General features: G+C 44.3%; 1 protein-coding gene across 1 annotated transcript in view; it reads left to right on the plus strand.

The window, feature by feature from the left end:
• The window catches only part of ncanb (neurocan b), a gene marked incomplete at its 3' end in the record, with an annotated part of 105,001 nt that overhangs the window by 48,236 nt on the left and 33,792 nt on the right, over nucleotides 1-22,973 (plus strand). Inside the window, exon 9 of the mRNA XM_079220826.1 lies at nucleotides 5,813-5,929. Within this exon, the coding sequence (XP_079076952.1) occupies nucleotides 5,813-5,929 (117 nt within the window). The remainder of the gene's footprint in view (nucleotides 1-5,812; nucleotides 5,930-22,973) is intronic.

Consider the following 22,973-nt stretch of genomic DNA (forward strand, 5'->3'; position numbering starts at 1 on the left):
CAGAAAATGCTTAATGTAGTGTAGTCTTGCCTGTGTGTTGTTGGACCAGACTCAGGTGTCATCCAGCGTTGGCAGAGCCACTTACACGTTTGCATTATGTATGCCTTGAAACACATGTTCACCATGCAAGTGACAATATGAATATTTCACTCCACATCACGGTGATGTTGACAATTGAAGCAGTTTCAGCGCAGCTGTCCATATGGCTGCAACTGCTCTGTGTGCCTGAGTACCTTTTAGAGATGTACTGGAGCGTTAGCACTCTTGCTGAGGCCCAGGTGATGGCTTATCGCGCTCATAGAGGGGGGACACTTGAACAGGCCGAGGCATGATCTCCGTCTCGGCAAAGCTATTACAAGGTTCAGTGAGTCCAAGCACAGCAGCGCGGCGGGCGATAAGCAGGTGTATGTAGAGTAAAATGTAAGTGCATGTGTGTGCAGTTTTTTGTGTGTGTCGCACGCGTTTCTTCGCACGCAGTTCGGTGTTTCTGTCAGCGCAACCATTTCACGCGGGCTTCCATTATGTCGAATTTGCAAAGCACTCAGCTTTGGACTTGGCGGGATGCAAGACATTTCCTTTATCGCAATCCTCTTTTATGGCCCGTTCCAAATCCCGGGTGTGTGTGGGTGTGTGTGTGTGTGTGTGTGTGAGTTTTGACATCGGGGAGCAGCTTCCCAAATGTGCTACAGGGCCGAGATAATCTCCCTCCTCCTGAGAGGCTCAGGGAAATCTTAACATGACCTCACAGAGCAGTAAAATGTCACAGAGAAGAACACCGTTTAGGAAATGCTGCACCGGATTGAAGAGATGTCGCAGTTGTACCCGACGTCACGTGTTTGATTAGCACGACCGTTTCATCAACTGCATAGCGCAAACCAGACTGTCCTCCTCTCCCCTCCTCTCTTTCTCGGACTTCGGCTTCCCATCTTTCTCTTCTCCTCTCCGTCTTTTGCACAGAAACAGAAAGACACACTGAAGAACTGGAAGAGGCGACCTATTTTAAGACCAGTGCGTAATTAATCATGAGCTAGCAGCAAGCATTAAGAGAGGAGGAAATGTATGATAGCTCCCTCTGTGACTCTCTCGCTCTCTCTCCTATTTTAATCAGTTGTTCACTTGCATATATATAATTTCTTTTGTTTCACATCTTTGTAGCCTGAAATGTCATCTCGTGCCCTGACGTGAATGTTTAAACATTTGAAGTTACTCGTGAACATGTTAAGGGCTGAGTCCGTGTGCGTTCATCCATTCATTCAGATGCTAATTGTTGCCCGAGTCACACGAGCCGATAAATGCTCTCTCGTGTCTGTATACTGTACTCGTGATGTCACGGGGCAGATGGCGAAGAGCACAGTCTCATTTGTGTTTAATAAGTCGTTACTAATTGTCTGCAGATTGGATCAATGTCCTGTTCTGCTACAGCTCAGCTCCGAGTCTGTAATACCGCCCACAAGCACGGCACACTGGTACAGTAGACGGTAGATAGAGGAAGTTGGTGATGTCGTCTACTTAAATGCCAGGGAGCTGATTCATTATTTATGTTTAGGATACCTCGGTCTCATTTTTTCTCGCTGACAAAGAAAACCCTGTGCAGAATTAGCGACACAAGCCAGAGCCGCAGAATTACCCTCAGTGGTGCGGTTGACCGGAAGAATGGTCTTAAGAAGAAGCCTTTCCTCGCTTAAGTCGACTCGATGAGCCAGCTCTCGGCTGTCAGTCACACCGTGTGCATCGCTGCCTCTTTCCACTGCAGCAGATACATGTCCGCCTGCGCTGGGACTCAAATTGAAGAGACGTTTGTGAAGCTGGAATTTAATACCAAAGCCACATGCGGCGATGCTCGCACGTCAGACTTATCTTTGGCAGTGCAACTGTGACAGATTAATGCACAGGGAGGAGTTTTGTCGAGCACATGTGGTGAAATGTTATAAACTTAAATGTAACGGGACGCTCTTCGCTCTTCTTTATATCAGCATATCTGACTTTTGCTTTTGGTGTTTATTTTGAGGGGAATCGTTATCATATCCATCAGAGTGAGACAAATATGTTGGTTCTACATCAATCATTGACACCTGCAGGTTTCGATATTAAGCAGCAGCATTGCACTGGATTTAGAAGGCATTAAGTACTAAGTAGGTATTAGTAGGTTAACATTTATTCTAACGTATTAATGTATTTATTGCTCAACTGGTTGAGAATTAGGATTATAAACAACACTGTGACAAAGTCAGACATTCATGGTCCCCAGAGGATACATTCAAATGACGTTAGTGATCCTATGGTGTTACCAACAGGTCAAAGGTTTTAAGAATTAGGTGAAATATCTCAACATCTACCTTATCATCGGATGGATTGGCACTAACATGCATGTTCCCCAGAGGATGAATCCCACAGACTGTTGATTCCTTGATTCTTATAGGGCCATCACCAGATTCACTCTGAAATATCTCATTATTTTAACTAGTTTGTTGAGGAAAATGACCTTTAAACCCTAAAAAATAGCCATAAATGATCAGATTACTGTTACTCTGCTAAACTAGGCTAGCTATCTTTTAGCGAAACATCACGTATCACATTAAATTTGGCCAATGCCTGTTTTACTGCATATAGTGTCTCAAAGGACACACACAACATATATTTGAACTCCAAAACAGATTTAACCAGAAGATGGCATTTTATTATATTATGTCAAAAAGACATGTCATTTCACAGTGAATGAAAGAAGCCCACCACTTGGAAAGGAAGTGACTGTAAGTATTTTTTGTATAGAAGTGAAGCCACCTTGAAAAGCTCATTTTCCAAAATCGTATCACCCAGAGCGAGAGTAGGCCAAATTTGAGTCAAAATAGCTTTTCGCATCACATCACCTCATTTACCTGGAGAGTTCCTGTGGACGGCAGCGTCGGAAAGTAGATTTAGGTTCATGCTGATAATCTCCCGCCTTCCCCTATTGCCTCTCTCACAAGAACACACTGAAGCTGCTGTCGATGACATGCTTTTATCCACCCTTACTCCATTTGACGACAACATGGAGTGCATCGTCAAGTAGTGTGCATGGGGCAAACCAATGACTCGAGCACGCTTAAACAACACACAGCCAACAACGGAGGTCACATTTGATATTGTCTATGTTGTTGGAAACAAATTGTCCTATTTCAACACACGGCGTTGAGTTAGCTGCTTTGAAAAGGTACAGGTATGCTACATATTTGGTGAAAGTAGCAAGTAATAGCATGAAATACTACTGCTACTACTACTGAGGTTGCATTTAGACTTTGCACATTAACTGGTCTGGGTTAGATTGATGTGGATTTAACATTTGGTCGTGCTAGCCATGCTACTGGATACTTAGCATGCTTTGGAAAATAACTACATGAACCATATGCTATTGGTAAGTAACTGCAGTTTTAACTACAGTTACCAAAAGCATATGGTATATGTAGTTCATGTAGTTATATGTACACTGGTATCCTACCACCTGGATGGATGGATGAATAGATGGATGTATGCTACCACCTGGATGGATGGATGAATAGATGGATGTATGCTACCACCTGGATGGATGGATGAATAGATGGATGTATGCTACCACCTGGATGGATGGATGAATAGATGGATGTATGCTACCACCTGGATGGATGGATGAATAGATGGATGTATGCTACCACCTGGAGGGATGGATGAATAGATGGATGTATGCTACCACCTGGATGGATGGATGAATAGATGGATGTATGCTACCACCTGGAGGGATGGATGAATAGATGGATGTATGCTACCAACTGGATGGATGGATGAATAGATGGATGTATGCTACCACCTGGAGGGATGGATGTATGCTACCAACTGGATGGATGGATGAATAGATGGATGTATGCTACCAACTGGATGGATGGATGAATAGATGGATGTATGCTACCAACTGGATGGATGGATGAATAGATGGATGTATGCTACCACCTGGAGGGATGGATGTATGCTACCAACTGGATGGATGGATGAATAGATGGATGTATGGTACCACCTGGATGGATGGATGAATAGATGGATGTATGCTACCACCTGGATGGATGGATGAATAGATGGATGTATGCTACCACCTGGATGGATGGATGAATAGATGGATATATGCTACCACCTGGATGGATGGATGAATAGATGGATGTATGCTACCACCTGGATGGATGGATGAATAGATGGATGTATGCTACCACCTGGATGGATGGATGAATAGATGGATGTATGCTACCACCTGGATGGATGGATGAATAGATGGATGTATGCTACCACCTGGAGGGATGGATGAATAGATGGATGTATGCTACCACCTGGATGGATGGATGAATAGATGGATGTATGCTACCACCTGGAGGGATGGATGAATAGATGGATGTATGCTACCACCTGGATGGATGGATGAATAGAAAATGACTCAAACAGCTCCTTTCCTTCAATTGCTTTCTCCATTTCCTCTCCTCACACATTGACCATATCCTGTGCTTTCTTTTCCATTTCATATTATCTTTATTTCATTCATTGCTCAGGACTTTCACCCTCTCTTTCAGTACATCATTACCCTTTAAGTGATGTATGTTTTCTATTCACAAACAATGTTATTTTTCCCCCTCCCTGGTGTTGAATTAAGAAACGAGCCTCTAATGGTTTTTCTCATTCAGCGAATCACTTTCATGCATTTCCAAAGGCAGACTTTCCATCACCTGTCCTGCTCCTGCGTATCAACAGCAGCCTCTCTGCAGCAGTGGGAGTCCATCACCCCGTTTCACAGGAAATTAAATACACACTCACGTTACTCTATATCTCACCAGTATGCAACGAGTCAGGGTCGGACAAACATCCAGAAATGCACTCGCACACGCACACGCACACTGATGCATAAACGCACTCACACACACACACACACACACACACACACACACACACACACACACACACACACACACACACACACACACACACACACACACACAAATGACAGTATTCCCAGTCGTTCAGGGGAACTGCACTCCGTGTTCTGCCCAGCATCTCTGGGCTCATACATCATTAAGTGAGCCTGGCTGTTATTATGGAGAACATGCAGTGTATTAGATGGCCTGACAGATTGTGTCAGAGGCTGCAATCCTATCAGGATTGGATAATAAAAAGACACTTAATCTAGCCAGTTCCCTACTGTCCTGCTTTGCTCACAGAATCAAATATTCTGACGCCTGCTCTGCGGTCTAACCGTCCTTGTCAAATTCTCCTCCTCCCTCCGTCCCATCCTAAAATATAAGAGCAATAATTACGACTTAATCTTCTCAATCTCCGCCGTTCACCCGCCAAAATGTTTCCCATGAAGAGGCATGGAGTTATAGCCCAGCAACATAAAATGTGTTTATTGCCTCCTCTGCGACGACGTAATGTGCCATAAAAATAGGCGCCCGCTCCCAGCATGCGTGGCATGACTGGGCGACGATCAGCTAATTTATGTGGGACCTTGGCTCATCAGTAGGACCTGAGGATGAGAGGCAGGAGGGGGGGGGTCGACTCAGCACATTGTCCTTCGCCCGGCGAGCATCCGTCATGATAAACAGGGGGCACGACAGACGCAACAACAGCCAATCCGTCACCTTGTAGAAAGTCACAGAGGCCGGGACGAGTCTACGCGCCGTCTGCTCTGCTCCCGTCCCCGTCAGAGAGCATCCTGCTGGCTCGGTGCCCGTCATAGTTTGTCAACACTTCTGTGAAGCTCCTAACTCTGTGGAAAAATAAATAATGAATTCACCTTTGTCTCCTACTCTGTCTGTCTTTGCAGTGGAGAACAACCCATGCCAGACCAACCCCTGTCTCCACGGAGGGAGCTGCCTGCAGGAAGGGGACGGCTATAGCTGCTACTGTCCTCAGGGCTTCTCTGGAGAGAGCTGCGAGATCGGTGAGTCACTGCCGGGTCAGGTGCCAGCGGCATAAGGCAGTAACGACGGGGCCCCAGTGCACGCTGTTATATTCTTTTCTCTTTTTTTTTTGGAAAGACACGACTGCCCGCTCAGCTTGTGAGTCTTGACAGATGTTCAGACTAAGCTAGCCACCGCAGAACGTATCCTCTCGTCACATGATCAAATAGAGGCTTAGAAACGGCGACAACATACATATTACCCAGCAATCATCGCTGCATATATGTATATGAGAAGAAAATACCAAAGAAAAATAGGCATCATTTATTTGATTGAATGTGTTTTCATTGTTTATTTATTTGAATAGCTTAAGTAGAGTAGACATTTGATTTTCTTTCACCCAAAAAAATCATCAGTTTTCTTTGTGTTGCAATATTATGTTGAACACAGGTGTATTTAAGGGGATGCTTTGGGAAAATGTTGCAATGGCCCCTATTCCACCCGCTGCATTGTTGGTGTTGGAGGGCCCGCTCTCTGCAGCTGCAGAAAAATGATGCGTCATTGCGGCTTAAGGGAAAGAGAGATGGCATGACATTTACTGTTTCTGATGTTTGCGACTGAAGCTGTGAATTTGGGAGGGAAGCACCAACGAGTTTGCCTGCGTTGTGGCCTTTGGGTTTTGGGTTTTGTTGCCTCGTTTGTCAGCGGGACTCTGTATTCAAGAGGAGCTCCCCTGTCAGGTCCACTGGTCCTGGATCAAGCTCCTTGACTGGAAGTGAACTGGGAATATCCTTATGCTGCAAGTCAGCCAGTTGTGACAGAGGTTGCTGATTGTGAGCTATACGCACTCAGCTGTGCGTGTGTGTGTGTGTGTGTGTGTGTGTGTGTGTGTGTGTGTGCACGCATGTGAATGTGTGTTGTCACTTTTATGCCCTATAGCTGGCAGCTCATCTTTTCTCTCAGCTGTGTGATGTGCTGTCAGAAAATGTGTGTGTGTGTGTGTGTGTGTGTGTGTGTGTGTGTGTGTGTGTGTGTGTGTGTGCGACTGAGACATGCAAGGACACATGGGTCACAGAGGAGCCATCATCAGGTTTAGTGAGGGATGGAGCAGCTAGTTCAAGTGCTGAGGAAACAGGAAACAGGAAAATAAAGAGCAGAAGAGTTAGATGTGGCGTTCTGAACACTTCTATCGAGCTGTGATTGAACATTGATTCAGTTATCTGTGCAATACCTTCTCATTTCAGTACAAAAACGACAAATAATGTTCCAGCGGGCTGGAGGGAGATCACCAGGGAGCTGAATGTTTCCTCTTTGCTGTTGGCTATTCAGTCATTTCCAGCAAATACAGTACATCTTTTAAGTGGTTATGTCTCCAGTCTGGCTCCAGGGCACCGCTGATAGGTTAATGGTTTGTTATCATGACGTAAGGTAGCGCTTGCTGTTAAAACACGGAGTCGTTCTCTCTGTGGCCGAGTTCTCTGACATCATTACGGTGTTTTTTTTATTATTATTCATCATTAAAAAAAACAGATGTTCGTTGGTCAGACCGGCTACGTAAACAAAACACAGAGAAGCTTGGTTTACAACACACACACAGAGGAGAGCGACTTCATTATCTCTCCATTTTATCTTAACATTCAGATAGGTGCGTGCTGCTATATTATTGCTCTAGATTTCAGAAAAACAACAGCTATTAGATAGATGAACCATCAGAGATGCTTTTCTTGACATTCCTGAATTAGAAAAGAACACAAAGCACGTTGAACCTTGTGTTCTTGACTTCAATAATCATGCAGACAAAGACAACAGGCCAAGCTGATGTTTTACGGGTCACTACTTAGGTCACAGATCAGGGGTCAGAGGTCATGTGAGGCATATTGTCCCGGGTCAGATCATCAATAACCTTTCATTCTTACCCCTAAAAGTGCACATAATGCAGCATTACGGTGTGCCTGTGCATTAACACCATTGGAGATCAATCAACAATCTGGCGTCGGATCAATAATTGGTGACAAATGCATGTTAGCTGCATGAATTGCACACACATGCGGTCGTAGCGATTCTCTCCAGTCGATGTGGTTTGGGTTCGTTATCGAATGAGACAAAACTTGTTTTTTAAGAGGCATTTGGAATAAATTATGCCATTTTAACATAAACGTCGGCAGGGCAGCGCACTCATAAAATATTTGGTGTTTACTGATTACTTCTGCACTTGTCCTTTAGCTTTTCCTCAGGAGTGTTTAATTGCCTTTCCCAGTGTTGCTAAAGTGTTGCGTTGTTGATTATGCTGCTAAACAGCTGAATATCTGATGTTTTTATTATGAATTACGGCCAAAGGCAACAAGGTTAATTGCTTATTACAGCAAAAGCTTGACCACAATTCCCCCAACTTAACACAGTGCTGCTTCTGCAGGAGTTAGGCCGGAAGGATGCTGCTTCCTTTCTGTGTTGCATTTCACATCCGCAGCTTCTGTTTCCTTCACTTGACCATCTTGTTGAAATTGTTCTTTCTCCCTTCGGATGCAAACCAGTTTGGGTCCATCAACCACAGCCCCACTATAGCCCATGAAGAAGCACATAAACCAGTACCCCCTGCACTGCCTCTGCTCTCCACATGAAATGATTATTTAAGCAAAATGAGGCAGTGGCAACACAGCTGCAACACACCTTGGAGGCTGTCTCCAGGACTTGGCTTGTAGCTGCAATTATTTGAGGAGCGTTTTGGGGAGCTGCATTATTGATGGCCTATGTTTCTACTGTGGGTCTGTAGTTAATATTTATGAGGGAGAGAGAGAATCTGTGTACGTCTCAATGTTAGCACTCCAGCTCCACTAGATCCTCGTCTTGAGAAAGCCATTCGCTTCATCTGTATTCCTAACATAATTTAAATTGATTCAGCTCTGTCAGTAAAGACCATAATGTGTAGCACCCTTATTAAAAAGCCCAGCTTTTAGGTTGTTGTGTACCATTGATCAGCAGGACTTTCGGGTTAAATCTGGATCCTGCAGCAGAATGAGTGATTAATGAGGCACGATAAAGCCTGTCTGTTTGATGGCCATGTGCTGAGATACCAGAATGAATTATATTTGCCTTCCTCACAGCTGGAATGAACATTTGCTCACAGATATAAACAACTAAAAAAATGGAAGAAACGTAAACAAAATGCTCCTCTGGCAAATTCTACCCATCAACTAATAACGATAAAGACATATTTTAAGAAATCTTACCAAGCGGACTTTCACTTCTTACATTGGCAGATTTTTATTTGCTTACTACAATTGGAGGGGCTTTTTCTTTGTGTGTTTTTTTCCAATGTCAAGGTGCTGAACATTTACAGTTCAAAGGCATCTGGGCAAACACAACCTGCTCATGAGTTGAAGATGCAGCTGCTTTTTCGTCCACCCCTCCCCCAAAAAAGCAAGGTCAACTGACACAGACATGTGAATCAAGCCAATAAGGAGACCACATAGCGCTATTCTTGCATGAGACATCCATTACACCCCCACATTTTCCTTCCTAGCCTTATATAGCGTTTATAAAGTTTAGAAAAGTGCTTAATTCACAATCCAGAAGTCACGTTAGCCGCCGCCGCTCGACACCACGCTCACACGGCCGACACCTCGCAGCTCCGTCAGCAGCGTTAGCTTCTAGCCGCCACGACGCTGAGAGCCGCTCGGTGCGACATCTTTACTTCATTTCCATTCGAGAACCCGCCAATAGAGAGACGAGGCCGCCAGTGTTTGACCGAGTTGTTTTAAAGGTTGAGTGACGTCCTTGTTTCACATTTAAATTGAGTCCCGTCTCGTTTTCGTTTGCGGGGCTCAAAAAAAATGAAATCTCAGTCTTGTTGACGGCAGCAGCAATTTCTGCTTACTTCAAATGTGGTTTGTTGTCGGGGGGGGGGGCGGGCGGAAAAACGCATTAAACTGTCTCAACCTATTGCTGAAGACGGGTCAACACACACCGCTGGTTCTAACTGTTCCCGGAAAATCACTTCTGGTCGCCTGCTGTTTGTTCTTCAGGAAGACCTCAATCAGCCCATCAGGCAGAGCGCAGGCAGGTAAATCACTTGGAGCCGCCAGAGACATTTCATATGCGTCTGGATTGACCGGCAAAAAAAGAGGCGGACACATGAATGCAAGGGTTTTTTTTCGCGGCTTCGAAGCCGGTGCACGTGTGCTTTCTGGATTTCAGATGTAGAATGCGTAGCGAGGTCGAGACGGCAAACGATCCTCTTAACGGGAGGAAATTACTCTGATCGCGCTATTATCTCATCCTGTCTTTCGACCCCTGTCCCTCCTTCCCCCTCCATCCATCTTTCTCATGGCCCCGTGTGGAATTTGCCTCCTCCATTTTCTCTGTCGTTCGCTTGTTGAATTAGAGGAGATAACGGCTCACTCCTCTTTCTTTATCAGAAACAACAACCTGGAGTGCAGGTGGAGAAAGAACACAACACATGTGGAACAAAAAGAGTCAAACACACCTTCCCATCGCTACCAAACAAACTCCGGTAACATTCAACCGGATGCACAGGTGGTTCGAAGAACTCCCAGGTCAATTTCAGGAAAATAAATTGAATAGCAACATCCTCTCTCTCTCTCTCTCTCTCTCTCTCTCTCTCTCTCTCTCTCTCTCTCTCTCTCTCTCTCTCTCTCTATGCACACAGCAATGTCCTTGAGTTGATTTTTTTCTGCTCGACAGGACGCCCACCTGATGCTTTTTTTCATTATTATTATTATCATTATTATTATTATGTTGCACCTCCACACACTCTCCGACCTCGTTTCCAATCATGGTGATTAGATCTGAGTTTTCTCTCCCACGTCCTTCCTCTCTTCCTCCCAGCTCTGTACATAAATACCCAAATGTGCTTCATTTTTTTTCTCCTTTCCTCACATTTATTTCTCCAACAATATTTCCCTTCCTCTATAATTTTCCTTGACACCCTGCTATCACTCTTTCACTTCTTTCCGGTTGAATCCATCTCGTGCCTTCCCCTCTCCTCGGCGGGACCAGCAGCACAGCGCTGTATTGAAATTGCTCCGCAGAGCAGCGATTGGGGTGAAAACAAGCAAGCAGCCCCCGAGCATTTCTCCCAAATAACACACTTCATTTTTCTGCCATACTTCCTGACTCCAACCCCTAACCTCTCCCACCTTTTCTCTCTCTCTGCCTCCGTGCATCCGTCTCTTTCTCTCCCTTGCACTGTATTTCCCTGTCAAAGGCCAATACAATTATTCATACAGAAATGCCTCTGTACTCATGCATAAAATGAAACTTATTCAAGCTCACATTCTCACTCACCTGAATACTCAAATTTGGTCAAATATGCTCACAAGGGTGTGCACAAAATATATTCTCCTTTTTACCTCCTTTTTTTAAAAATCTCTTCCTCTCACACAGACCTGGCCTACCACACACACACACACACTTGGGGCCATTTATATAAAACCAATATGTACCCAAGACTATATGAAGGGCTAATGCATAACTCATGTTTAAAGAGAAACGCCCCCGCTGGATTTCTGTATTAACTAATTCATCCTCGGAGACCCACTCTTCTCACATCAGCTCATATGATTGAGCTTGAAAGATTCATGAGGTTGCGTCTATTAATATCACCGGCCCCTAACCCACCTCACCAGCGTGTCCACAGATCTGAGTGATGAGGTCGAAGGGGATGGGAAGGCAAAGATGAGGCTAACGGTGATATTTGTCAGATCCCCCCCAACAATCCGGTGGTTTAAAGTGAATTGCGGCGGAGAGTGAAACCGGCATCCTTAGAGCTCGAGGTACCGTGTGCCATCAAGCTGACTTATAGCCAAAAGTGTGACAAAAGTGTGAGGCGAAGAAAAGGAGGGAAAGCTGCAGATAGATGGATTCTCAGTGAGTTGCGAGGGTACGTAGAGGAAGACAGATGGAAAGGGCCGGTGCTGCCACGCTGCTCCCCACAGGACATCACATCCAGCCCTTCATTAATGATGGAATGGATTCATGTGTTTGGATCCAAATCCTCCAAGTTCTAGCGCTTAAGTCGATATGTTGTAGAGTTTTACTGCTATTTCCTGGATGCTGCTTTTCCTGCAATGAAAGAATGCACCATTAGAAAAATGATGATTCATGTCATGTCTTGATTATTCACATTAAGGAACAACAGTACAGATTGGTTGATATTAGACAAATGAAAATGCTGGTATTTACTTGAAAGCCTGAATAAAATCTATTCTTTTTTTCTCAGTAAAATACCTCCAGGAACCCGGACGTAAATGCGACCGTCTGTAAAAGTAATATAAGTGGATCAACTGACAACCATTCATGCCTACAGGCAATTAGTCTCCAATTGACCTAAGCTGCTTGCGATGCATTTATTCGGCTTCTTGCTGAGAGTTAGTCCTGAAGGTCGAAATTATTCTCATGTCTGCACGGTAAATATACAGCATCCATCGGAAGCCAGGTAGCTTAGCTTAGCTTAATGAGTGGAAACTGCCTGGCTCTGTCCAAAAGTAACACAATCTGCCCTCTAAAGAGCACCATTTCAAAAAGATTTATTCTAAATGTATGCCACGCATATTCAATACCAAAACTGAACTGTAGAAAAGCCACGTTGTAGATTTTTGCCGACACGTTCCCGTTTTCTAAACAACTAAAGCATCCTGACAACCATATAGCAACACATGACTCGGTGCGTGAGGCTGGATGTGACACCGTGTGTGTAACGGCAGCGCGCGTGTCTATTGTGTTGATTGATGACCGGCAGTTTGTCACCGTTTGTCGGCAGCTGAGCGGCTCATAAAGGGCCCTGATTGGCTGACTCGGCCCGTATTCACACGCCTCATTAATTCATCCACGCCATCGGATTCCCCAATCAGCATCGTGATTGGCTGTGCCCTCCCCCCCCACCTCCACCCGGAATAGTAACACACTCAAAACCGGTCAATACACTCATTTCAGTCATGATCCGACACAGAAATTCAGCAACCAAACACAGGCACATGGACGCACTCAGACACAACCGTATGCAAATTCAACCTCAAGCACCTGCAGGTGTGTACGAGTGTGCGGTTAAACTCTGTCCACACCAAATAAGAGACGGGTGGACGGCATAATGTCCCAGCTTTCAATCAGCGGGGACACTCCTTCCTCTCCAAACTCCTCAGGACAATGAGAAACAAAGGACATACTGGCTGCAGAGCTGAATGAGAATGAGCTGCAGGGTGTGTGTGTGTGTGTGTGTGTGTGTGTGTGTGTGTGTGTGTGTGTGTGTGTGTGTGTGTGTGCTGCATGCAGTATTTCTCTGGTATAAACACACCTACAGATTAATGAGCTGCTGGCCAAGTTGCAAGGGCTCACCTCTCTCTCTTTATCTCTTTTTCTGTCTCTCTCAAACACACACACACACACACACACACACACACACACAGAGAAACACACACACACACACATATATTCTCCACTCTCTCATACACACACACATTTTTACACACTTGCCACCTTGAGTTTTTACTACTCGTCGTTGTAATTTAGTCGTCAGCTGAAGTGTCGGGTACAGTGAATAATTATGCATGCATGTATGCGTGTGGCTGGTGTGTGTGTGTGTGTGTGTGTGTGTGTGTGTGTGTGTTGTGCTGGGTGGAGGCGATGACTCTGTACAAACTGGGTGACAGCTGTAAGAGGAAGTGAAGCATATAAAGACTGGCCACGTAGAAAGCGGGACAAATTGATTTCCCATGAAGACGGAGAACAGGGTTTTACACAGGAGGGTTATATCAGTGTTCCAGAAACACACACACACACACACACACCTGCACACCGGGACACACACTTCTATCATCAAGTATAAATATGGATCACAATATGCTACATTCATATTAGAGTTTGAGAGAGCACATGCACTCGTGCAGCATTGAACGCACACATATGTTCCAGCTCGAAATAGTCTTGTGCAACTTGAAATGTGCCTGGTGGAGTCATGCACCACCAGCGGCACTTGGACTGTCTATATGAGTGGCTCCATGTTTGATTTGCATAAAGCCGTGGAGGCGTGAAGACAATTGGATACGGCTTTGGAGGCGGCGTCCCGTTAACCAGCGCGTTGGCTCGCTTTCCTTAAGACACCAGTTTAAATGCATTTATTGATGTAAAACCACGTTGCGCAATGTATGTAAATATTGTCTCTTCCATTCTGTGTGCCGTATGATTGTTCCGTGAATCATATATATATACAGTATACACACAACAATCTGGCAATGAGTGTGTGTGAGACCGGGGTTTAAATACTAGAGAGAGTGGGTGCAGGTGAGAGTGATGGAACTGAAGAGGTGGGTGAGAGAGCATAGAAGCGGAGCTGTGACAATAAATATTATTATAGGAAAATAATTGCATCAACTTTGCCTATAAAGCAGGTGTCCTTGTGAGGACGTGTGGATGCTGAGTGACCATGTGCTGTCAGGCCATGGATACACACCCACATGTACACATACTGCACACGCTTTAGTGACCTCACCCAACCGTACAAACAGGATTTTTCTTTTCTTTTTTTCTTTATCTCCATGGTAGCGGGCCAGAGATTAAAAAAAAAAATGAAATAAGAAAAAGCAGGAGACAAGACAGAGAGAGATGAAGCGAGAAATCATGAAAGAGGAAGAGGCAGAGCAAAGATGATTGAGAGGATGAAGTCTTTGACCAGGACGGACTACGATGGACTGTCAAACAGACAAATCATCTGAAAAGTAGTAAATCATTCTTCCTTAAGACTTCTCTGAGGGCTGTTTGTTTGGTCCATCAGCCATTTCTTTTTAGAAATAGATTTAAATAGATTCAACATCAGAGGTACCCCTATTCAGAAACACATCCTTATATAATTTTACTGTCAGTGATTAATTGATTCTGACAGCACTAAGGAAAAAATAGATAATTCCACTCTACTATTTCCTCTTTAAGTATGTCAGAAATAGCGACAGGAGGCAGAGAATAGCCTGTCATTCACGCCTCTGGGGAACTGCTCTACTTTAAGAGTAGCGGTATTGTATTTTTTAAGTGTGTATATGCTCTCAGAAGTAAGGACCAAAAGATAAGGAAAGGAGGAAGGAAGGAAGGAGGGAAAGGGAAAGATGAAAGGGGATGGAAGGTCAAAGGGAAGGAAAGAAGGTAAAAAGCAATGAAGAAAGCAATAAAATCTGAGGGCGGGTAGAAAAGGAAAGAAGGAAGAAAGCAATGAAGAAAGCAAAAAAAAAGGAAGGAAGGAAGGATGCAAAGAAGGAAGCCGAGGGATGAAAAATTGAGCAAAGGAAGGAGTAAAAGGAGGAAGATGGATGGAGGAACGGCGAGGGAGAGAAAAGTAATAGCATAAGCAATCCATCCGAGAGGTAGACGGGTAGCTCATCTAGGCTGAGCTGAGGTGTGTTAATGATCACACCCTGGGTGTTTCGGGCCGATAAAGATGTCAAGGAACAGGCCAAAGCCCCACGCGGCCCGGAGGGGCCACTGCCGCCGCCAACACCGGGAGCCCCGAAGGGACACCTGTAAAACCCTCCTGACTCAAAGGAAATTAGCCCGGTAAGACCCCCCGCGGGGCAAAGGAGGATAAACTTGCCATTTAGAGATCTCCAGAGGGAGGGAGAGAAAATAGAAGGTGACGAGACTCGGAAGTGGATCATGAAAAAGAAGTACAGAAGGTGGCGAGGGAAGGAGGGGAGGAGGGAACGACTGTGGTGAAGGAGCAATGAAGAGGAGAAAGGAAAAAAAAAAACAACGGCTGGGTCTTCAAATGCTTTTGATTCTCTGGAACGATTCATTATTTCCGGGTACTTTAAAGTCGTCCACTATCTCCAGTTTCCTTGTCTCTCTTTCCGCAGGGAGACAAGAGGGAGTCAGTGAGGCTGCATAACACTGGTGGCCCTGGCTTCTTTTTCCATGGCAACTTCAACCCCCCGAACCTTCCCACACAAAATATAAACAGACACTGAGGATGGAGCCAGCGAGTACACACACACACACACACACACACACACACACACAGCGTCAGTGAGTGGAGTCAGACTGTCAGAGCTGAGGGCTAGCAGAGCGATGTGAGATGTTGTGACACTTTACCTCATTACATTTTCCCAGGCTGTTACGAATGTAGAAGTGCTGTCAACCAAAGCGAAGGACCTGTCTGAAAACATTCACACACACACACACACACACACATACCGGTGACACACTCGCGTAGCCACATCGCGACATGTGAATTAAGATGAATCTTTTTGCTGTTGGGGGATTTCATGTCGCTGCGTGACTTTTACAAACGGGTTGCGGCTCACTTTGCAATGAGGTGTGTATATATATATGTATATATATATATAAACGTGTCCTTGCTCATCCGATCGTCTTTGCCAAGTGAGTCATTTTCTCTATTTACGGCAGAAAACCCCCGAGATGAAATGACTTTCCTCCAGACGCTGGATCCTGTGATGAGTTGATCAGCGTCGCTCTGAGCTCTCTGGGGAGCAGCGCAGAGCCTTGGGCTGTACTACAGCTGTACAGTCTGTCTGCTTCCTCTTGTCCCTGCTGATCCTGATCCCTTTGTGATCCACCCGCACCCAAACACAGCTGAAGGCCGGAGAGACACAGGTTCAAAGAGAGACACACAACGCACATGTTGGCAGGTGCCAACAGATACACAGGCACAGTGTATGAAAGGCCCACCTTTAAAAGTCAGTTGAAGTGTACCTCATTTTATATGTTTCTAATATTTGTTCCTCTTAACCTTGCTGTCAATCAGCCATTGCCAATGGGGAACTGAAGCTGTTATCTTTGCTCTCGTCAAAGCCACTAGACTCCATTGACAAAAACAATCATTCAACCTCGCAGAACACAGTTTGATGGTCTACCGCTGCCTCGATTGCTTATAGTTCGTGTTGTGTTGCGACTTTGGTGCTTTTAAAAAGTTAGTACACTTGTAAACACTCAACAAAGTAAAGTGTGTTGCAGTTAAAAACCTTGAAAACACCATGTAGTAGCTGTTGTGGAGTGTTCAATCACATCACAGCTGTCACGTATATCGTAAATGCTCACATTTCCATTTTTCCCGAAACAATTTAAGAAGGTCTCGACATTTGAAGTTGAGACTGAGAGTTAGGAACAGTGGCAGAAAAAACAACAATCTCAACTTAAGGTCCATTTAGTAGCTCTTCCAGAGCTTTCACACCCAATTCTATCTGCTAATGAAGATCATGCGACACGATCAAAAGCTCCAGATCTACTACATAATCAACCATATTATGCAATGCATATCATAGACAGAAGTATCACATTTATTTAAAGTAAATCCCTCTAAAGTGGAGATCCAGCAGGGTGAAACGGTAGAATTGTGTAGGATTTCTTTTCTTTTTACACCACTTTATAAAAACTGAATTCAACCCACGTTCCACAATGATTTTTAAGTATCGCTGAGATTATGAAGAACAGTCTCGTATCCCTCTGCGACGCCCACTTTACAGTATCTACTGTGTATGTAATAATCCTATCATTATTCTACGCGACAGCACTGCTGCAGTTACTATGGGCAAGAAACGCATGTTCCCCCTCTTTCGTATCTTTTAATCCAACCATTTTGTTTCTTTAAGCCTACGTGGTGTAACCAGAAGACATTTAACATATGTGAAAAATCAAAAAAATTAACAACTGCTCGAATTTATTCTCAAAGCGCCAATGCTGGGCTGTTCTTCCTGAGATAGAAGAAGAAACGAACGTTTCTACAAGGGAAGCCTGACTAACAGCTTCAGTACGGTGTGATGGTCCTGACTTCAATGCAGTCTTTTACAGTCTGGAGCTGTAGTAGTTGTGTAAGTTTAAATGTACACAGCGTTGCTGTTGTGTTTCTCTTCGTTGATGATGTCAGTGTGTCACACTGTTAATGTTAATATAAGCTGTGGGGTGTCAGTGGTTTTATTCTATGTTTACCGGCTAACCCGGAGCAACATTAGCATTCCTTTGTATGCGTTGTGTTTCTGGACATGTGGTGAATGTAAATTGTTGTTCCACCAAAATCCTGAGGGAAATATTGTGTTTTTTGCCATCTGTTTAAATCAGGCAGGTAGCGTACAGTTGTGTTAGCTTCTGCTAGGAAACAGAGTCAATGAGACTGGTGAGACTGAAGCAGAATATCTCAGTGAACCAAAACAATGAGCTGAAAGACGCTAAAACGCCAAGGAGAACTGGTGTGTGACCCCCTCTCACTGTGCACATATTCATTTGATCCTTCAGTAATACATAAATATTGATTAGTGCAGCTTTGAGTTATTGTTGCCCAATAGGGACCAGAATGTCTGGGGGCCAGAGCACCACTTCTTCTCTGTAGCCACTTAGCATATACACACACACACACACACATCAAGTTTATGATTGCAGCTGTTATGCATTATGTAAACAACACACACACTAATTCAATTCAATGAGAGAGCTTCAGAAACGCGTTCTCTCCTGTGTTGTTCACACACACTGTCTTTACTCAAACAGGCATTCATATAAACACACACAGACAGAAAAATCCTTTTATGCTCATTAATGCTGCTGTACACACACCAGCATTGTAGTTATTGACACGACCCAACATGGTCAATTGAGCGGGCATGCTGTTTGGACGAGTGGCGGTTCGATAGAAAGGTATCCATCTCTGTAGAAGGGCATGGAAATGTCAAAGCACCTCAGCTAGCGAAAAGGAAGTCAATCATCCTGGGTCTCGCACAATGAAAGATGACAAACACAAAGAGCCTTTCAGCGAAAAAACAACCTTTGTGTGACAAACATTTCCATTTCAAAGCCTTCATTTTACAGGATGTCATGTCAATTTATTTTTACATCATGTCCGCTGTGGTTCGGAGGCAATTAGGCGAATTTTGATCAAAAGAGTGGAGCGGATCTGTCACTGCTGTTGGTTGATAAGGCGGTGGGGGGGCAGACCGCCACCCAGAGCGTTTGCTGGAGTGCTTATGTATCGGGGTGTGTGTGTGTGTGTCGTGTGTTTTTCTTCCATGTTGCTCACAGGAAAAGAAAAGTCTTCCTCCGTCGCGTTAATGTTGTCCCTCCGTGGCCTCCGTACCTCCCTGTCAGATGTGGAGTCTCCAGGTGGCATTTACTGGTTCAAAGGTTATATGTGTAATTGATCCGACTGCTGTTTGATCTGTGCGGCTGGCATTTAGTCTACAGTGGGAAAAAATGTGCTTTTCCGGCTCCGTTAGGACAGACTGGCTGGCTTTCAAACGCACCGTGCCTGCCACCTACAGAAGTTTGGTGGGGATGGATGATATAAAGCGTATAATGAGATTTCCCTTTGCTCGCCGTGTGCATCTGTACACGTGTAGTTGCATAATGAATCAAAGGCAACCATGATGCATGTATTTCATGCCTTTCTTTCTCCCTGTAGTATTTTTTTCCATGTATTGCTGTCCCCTTCATCTTTTCATTCACATGGAAAGGTCGACTCCATCTGTGTTTCGAATGGAAACTCAGCCGTAGGTTACCAAAGTAAGCTAATCAACAGGGTTATGAATAATGTGAGCACTAGCTCAAGTGGGTTTGTATATACTCCTGTGTACATATAGGAGCCTGGTGGGTTTGAAGAGAGCTTTAGCACGGCTTCAGTTCATTGTGGACAGGGGAATCATAACAACGTGTTTTGACCACTAAAAAAAGGCCCACCCAAACAAATCAATATCAGTTTAGGTGTCTGCTCTATTTAAAGTATTATCACCGCTTTACCTTGCTGTCAGCCAGCCCTTCCTGACCAGGCACTGAAGTAGATATATCGCTCTCTTTGAAGGCACCGGACTCCATTGACAAAAACAGTAACTTTGCCTTTGCAGAACACAGGAGTTGCTGTTCTGTACAGATCCGAACTAATGTGGCGTCCACAGCAGAATATATATATATACATATATATATATATATATATATATATATATATATATATATATATATATATATATATATATATATATATATATATATAGTGACTATAAAAAAAATTAAACTATGGAGCCGCCTTTTAATGCAGCACTTTTTTTATCTAGTTTACTCACAGTTTGCCGAAGTAATTACGTCGACCTCAAATATTAAATAGCTCTAAAAAACGTACTAAAAAGTCACACGTAGTGTTGAATTCCACTGTTCCACGCACTCTTAAAACCAGCTATTAGGTTGTCAGGCAAAGGGCTGCAATCTTGCCCTTTGATATGGATGTTCGCAGCAGTTTTGACATTCAAAATGGGCAGCTGGCATCTGTGCTTTCTCTCCAGCTAAACACTGGAACACCAAATACTAAATATCACAGTCGGAGTGAACCTCTTAAAACCTGTGCAGAGGAAATTGTAGCTATTTTTATGTCAAAGCCAACAAATGCCAAGTCCAAAATATCTCAAATGCTTCTCGCGCTAACATGTGCTTTTATTTGATGTTGTGGCTGAATATTTATGAGTATTTGGAGGAGAGAATAGAACATTTTCAAAACAACTCACTGCTGCACAATCAAAAAGATGACCAAAAGAAGTCAGACCACATTCAGTGTATTTTAATGAGCTGTGAGGACAGATAAGGATACAGACATCTCAGGCTGTGGCTGTCATCTGTGGAGAAGAAAAGCCTTTCTCTGTGCAAATAAATACCCAAATAGCAGCACATTCCTGGTATATTGGTATACGTATATTGGCCTCAAACATTAATACATTTTATATTAAATATTCAGCCTTGTATTTTGCTTTATTATCTACTATGATAATAATCAAAAAAACAAAGAAATGCATGGTGTGGTGTGAAATAGCCCAAAGTGTTCATGTGTGACCCAATTACTCACAGTGAGAAGCTGGTAAAGACGTCTTCTTAATGTTTTTAAGGCCTACAGTAAATTGCTCTTTATAAAGTCCTGACTTAATCACAAAAAATTCAAGAATAATTTGGGTCTTTAAACTGTCAGTTGTAAACTTAATTATCCTAATAGTCCAGCGTCATGTCAGAATTTATTGAATTTTGCTCGTTGTAACTCAAATGAAAAACTCTGGATTTGATCAATCTTCGTCCGAGACAGAATCCCATCACGTCTCATGCTACTCAATCGACACCTTAAAAGCCTTCAGATCCGCTGAGCTGTGCTTTTATGTTGTCATTTGTGTCTAAAGTGTGTCTTTTAATTAATCCATAGCCCTCTCAGGATTCTCTAATACTCACTTAGCGTCCTGATATGTGATTTAAAGTGAATACGTGTTATCTGGAGATGAAGAAAGCCTCTTAAATCCTCTGGAAGATGGTCCACTATACTTGTCCGGATTCTGCCTCATTATTTGAGCACAGGATGTTCTCCACCTCCTCATTGTTAAGGCAAATAGACCGGATATAATGAGTTTGTTATTATCTTGGAGAGTTGACAAAGTTTGTCCTTTTTTTTTTTAAACCACTTCCCATAACCAGCAGAAGGCTTGGGACGTTCCCGCTCTTGCAGGTTTATAACCATGACCTACTTTTTTATGGCAGTTATTAGACCTCTAAAATAATAGGCCATGTTTTAATGCATGCCAGTCCTTGGCTAAAATATATATACTTTATTACCCTGTGAGTGGAATCTCTCTCTCTCTCTCTGCTGGACTCTTAATGGCTAAACCCACACGGACTCATAGCCATGAAACTGCTGTTTACTTTCCGTTTGGCCTGACCGTTCTCAAAACGCCTCGGCCGGGGCGTGAATTGGAAAGCGTAAATCTCCCACGTTGTGAAGTGAAAAGAGTCAGAAACAGAAGGACGAGAGTGTCGGGGAGGCGATGGAGCTGATCTCGGGCCGAGCGTCGCTCTGGACGAACACACAGTTAATATACATTTCATTTGATCTATTGAACTGACATCGACCCCAAAAGGGAAATTGGGGAAGGCGGACCCAGGGCCTTCTTTCACCCTGATTTCTGTTTGCTCTCTGTCTCTCTCTCTTTCTCTCTCCCTGTGTCTCTTTTCAATAATTCATACTCTGGTCTCGACACATGCCTGCAGTAAGCCTTTCAGATATTCCGTCAACCGACACCACCCCCGGTTAGTCTGACTGCCGTCTCACTATCCTCCCCCGTGTTCCTCTCTCTCCGTTTCCCCATCCTCCGTCCTCACACTCGCCAGCTATCCTCGGCTATACATAGACAAACACACACACACACACACACACAGAGTGAGAGGCGGCGATAAACAACAAGAGCAGGTTACATATCTATCCTGTAATCAAACACTCCCTTGCAAACTATATATTTTTCAATCAGCGGTGAACCAAATTGAGTCCCCGATTCCATATGTGTGTCTCCTCCGCCGTCGGGTCGGCCACATCAACTTTTTCACATTCATCGACTGCCTCGCCCCGACAGATTCAAGTGAATAATGCCGGCTTAAAGAAAAAGATGCTATAGCGTCGCTAGCGTTTTTAGCTGCCCCCGGGCAATTACCACGGTGGCTGGCACCTGTTTATCTCTCCATCCACTTCTCTGCCAGCAGATAAGTGGAGCACTGCTCTCCTCGACTCCCTGGAGACTGAACTAGTGCCCACGCCTGAATTTTGTCGTACTGGGGAGCGAGCCAGAGAGTCATGGAGACACACACACACACACACACGTACAGAAGGAGAAATCACACACACGCTGCCACCTGCTTAAGTTGGATGGTTCTCTCATTAGGCCGGTTGGGCCGAGTGGACGTTGAGTGGCCTGTGAGTGGACAGGCCTGCTGCGCTCTGGCCCCTTCAAGTCGAGGTGACACCGACCGCCATATGGTGCACAGGGGGTAACTGCACAGTTTCATCATGAGCATGAATCCTTCCACTCCACTCAAAACGTGCTTAGCTTGTCGGTACTTCACTCGTGTTGCATGTGGAGCGTTTGACCCATTTCCTCTGAGCTCAGGTTAAATCTGAGTTTGAGATAAATTGGTGTGAGCATGGTTTTAGTCCCGAGGCCCGAGTCGTTAACGGACTTATGCATGCTTTCGATTAAAGGTGTTTGTGGTGCCTCAAAAAAAAACGAATCTGGGATCATCGATGCGTCCTTACTTCATTTACAAATGGGGAATCCATCATTTATAAAGTAT

This window comes from Taurulus bubalis (genome assembly GCF_910589615.1).
Source record: "Taurulus bubalis genome assembly, chromosome: 7".
NCBI classification, from domain to species: Eukaryota; Metazoa; Chordata; class Actinopteri; order Perciformes; family Cottidae; genus Taurulus; species Taurulus bubalis.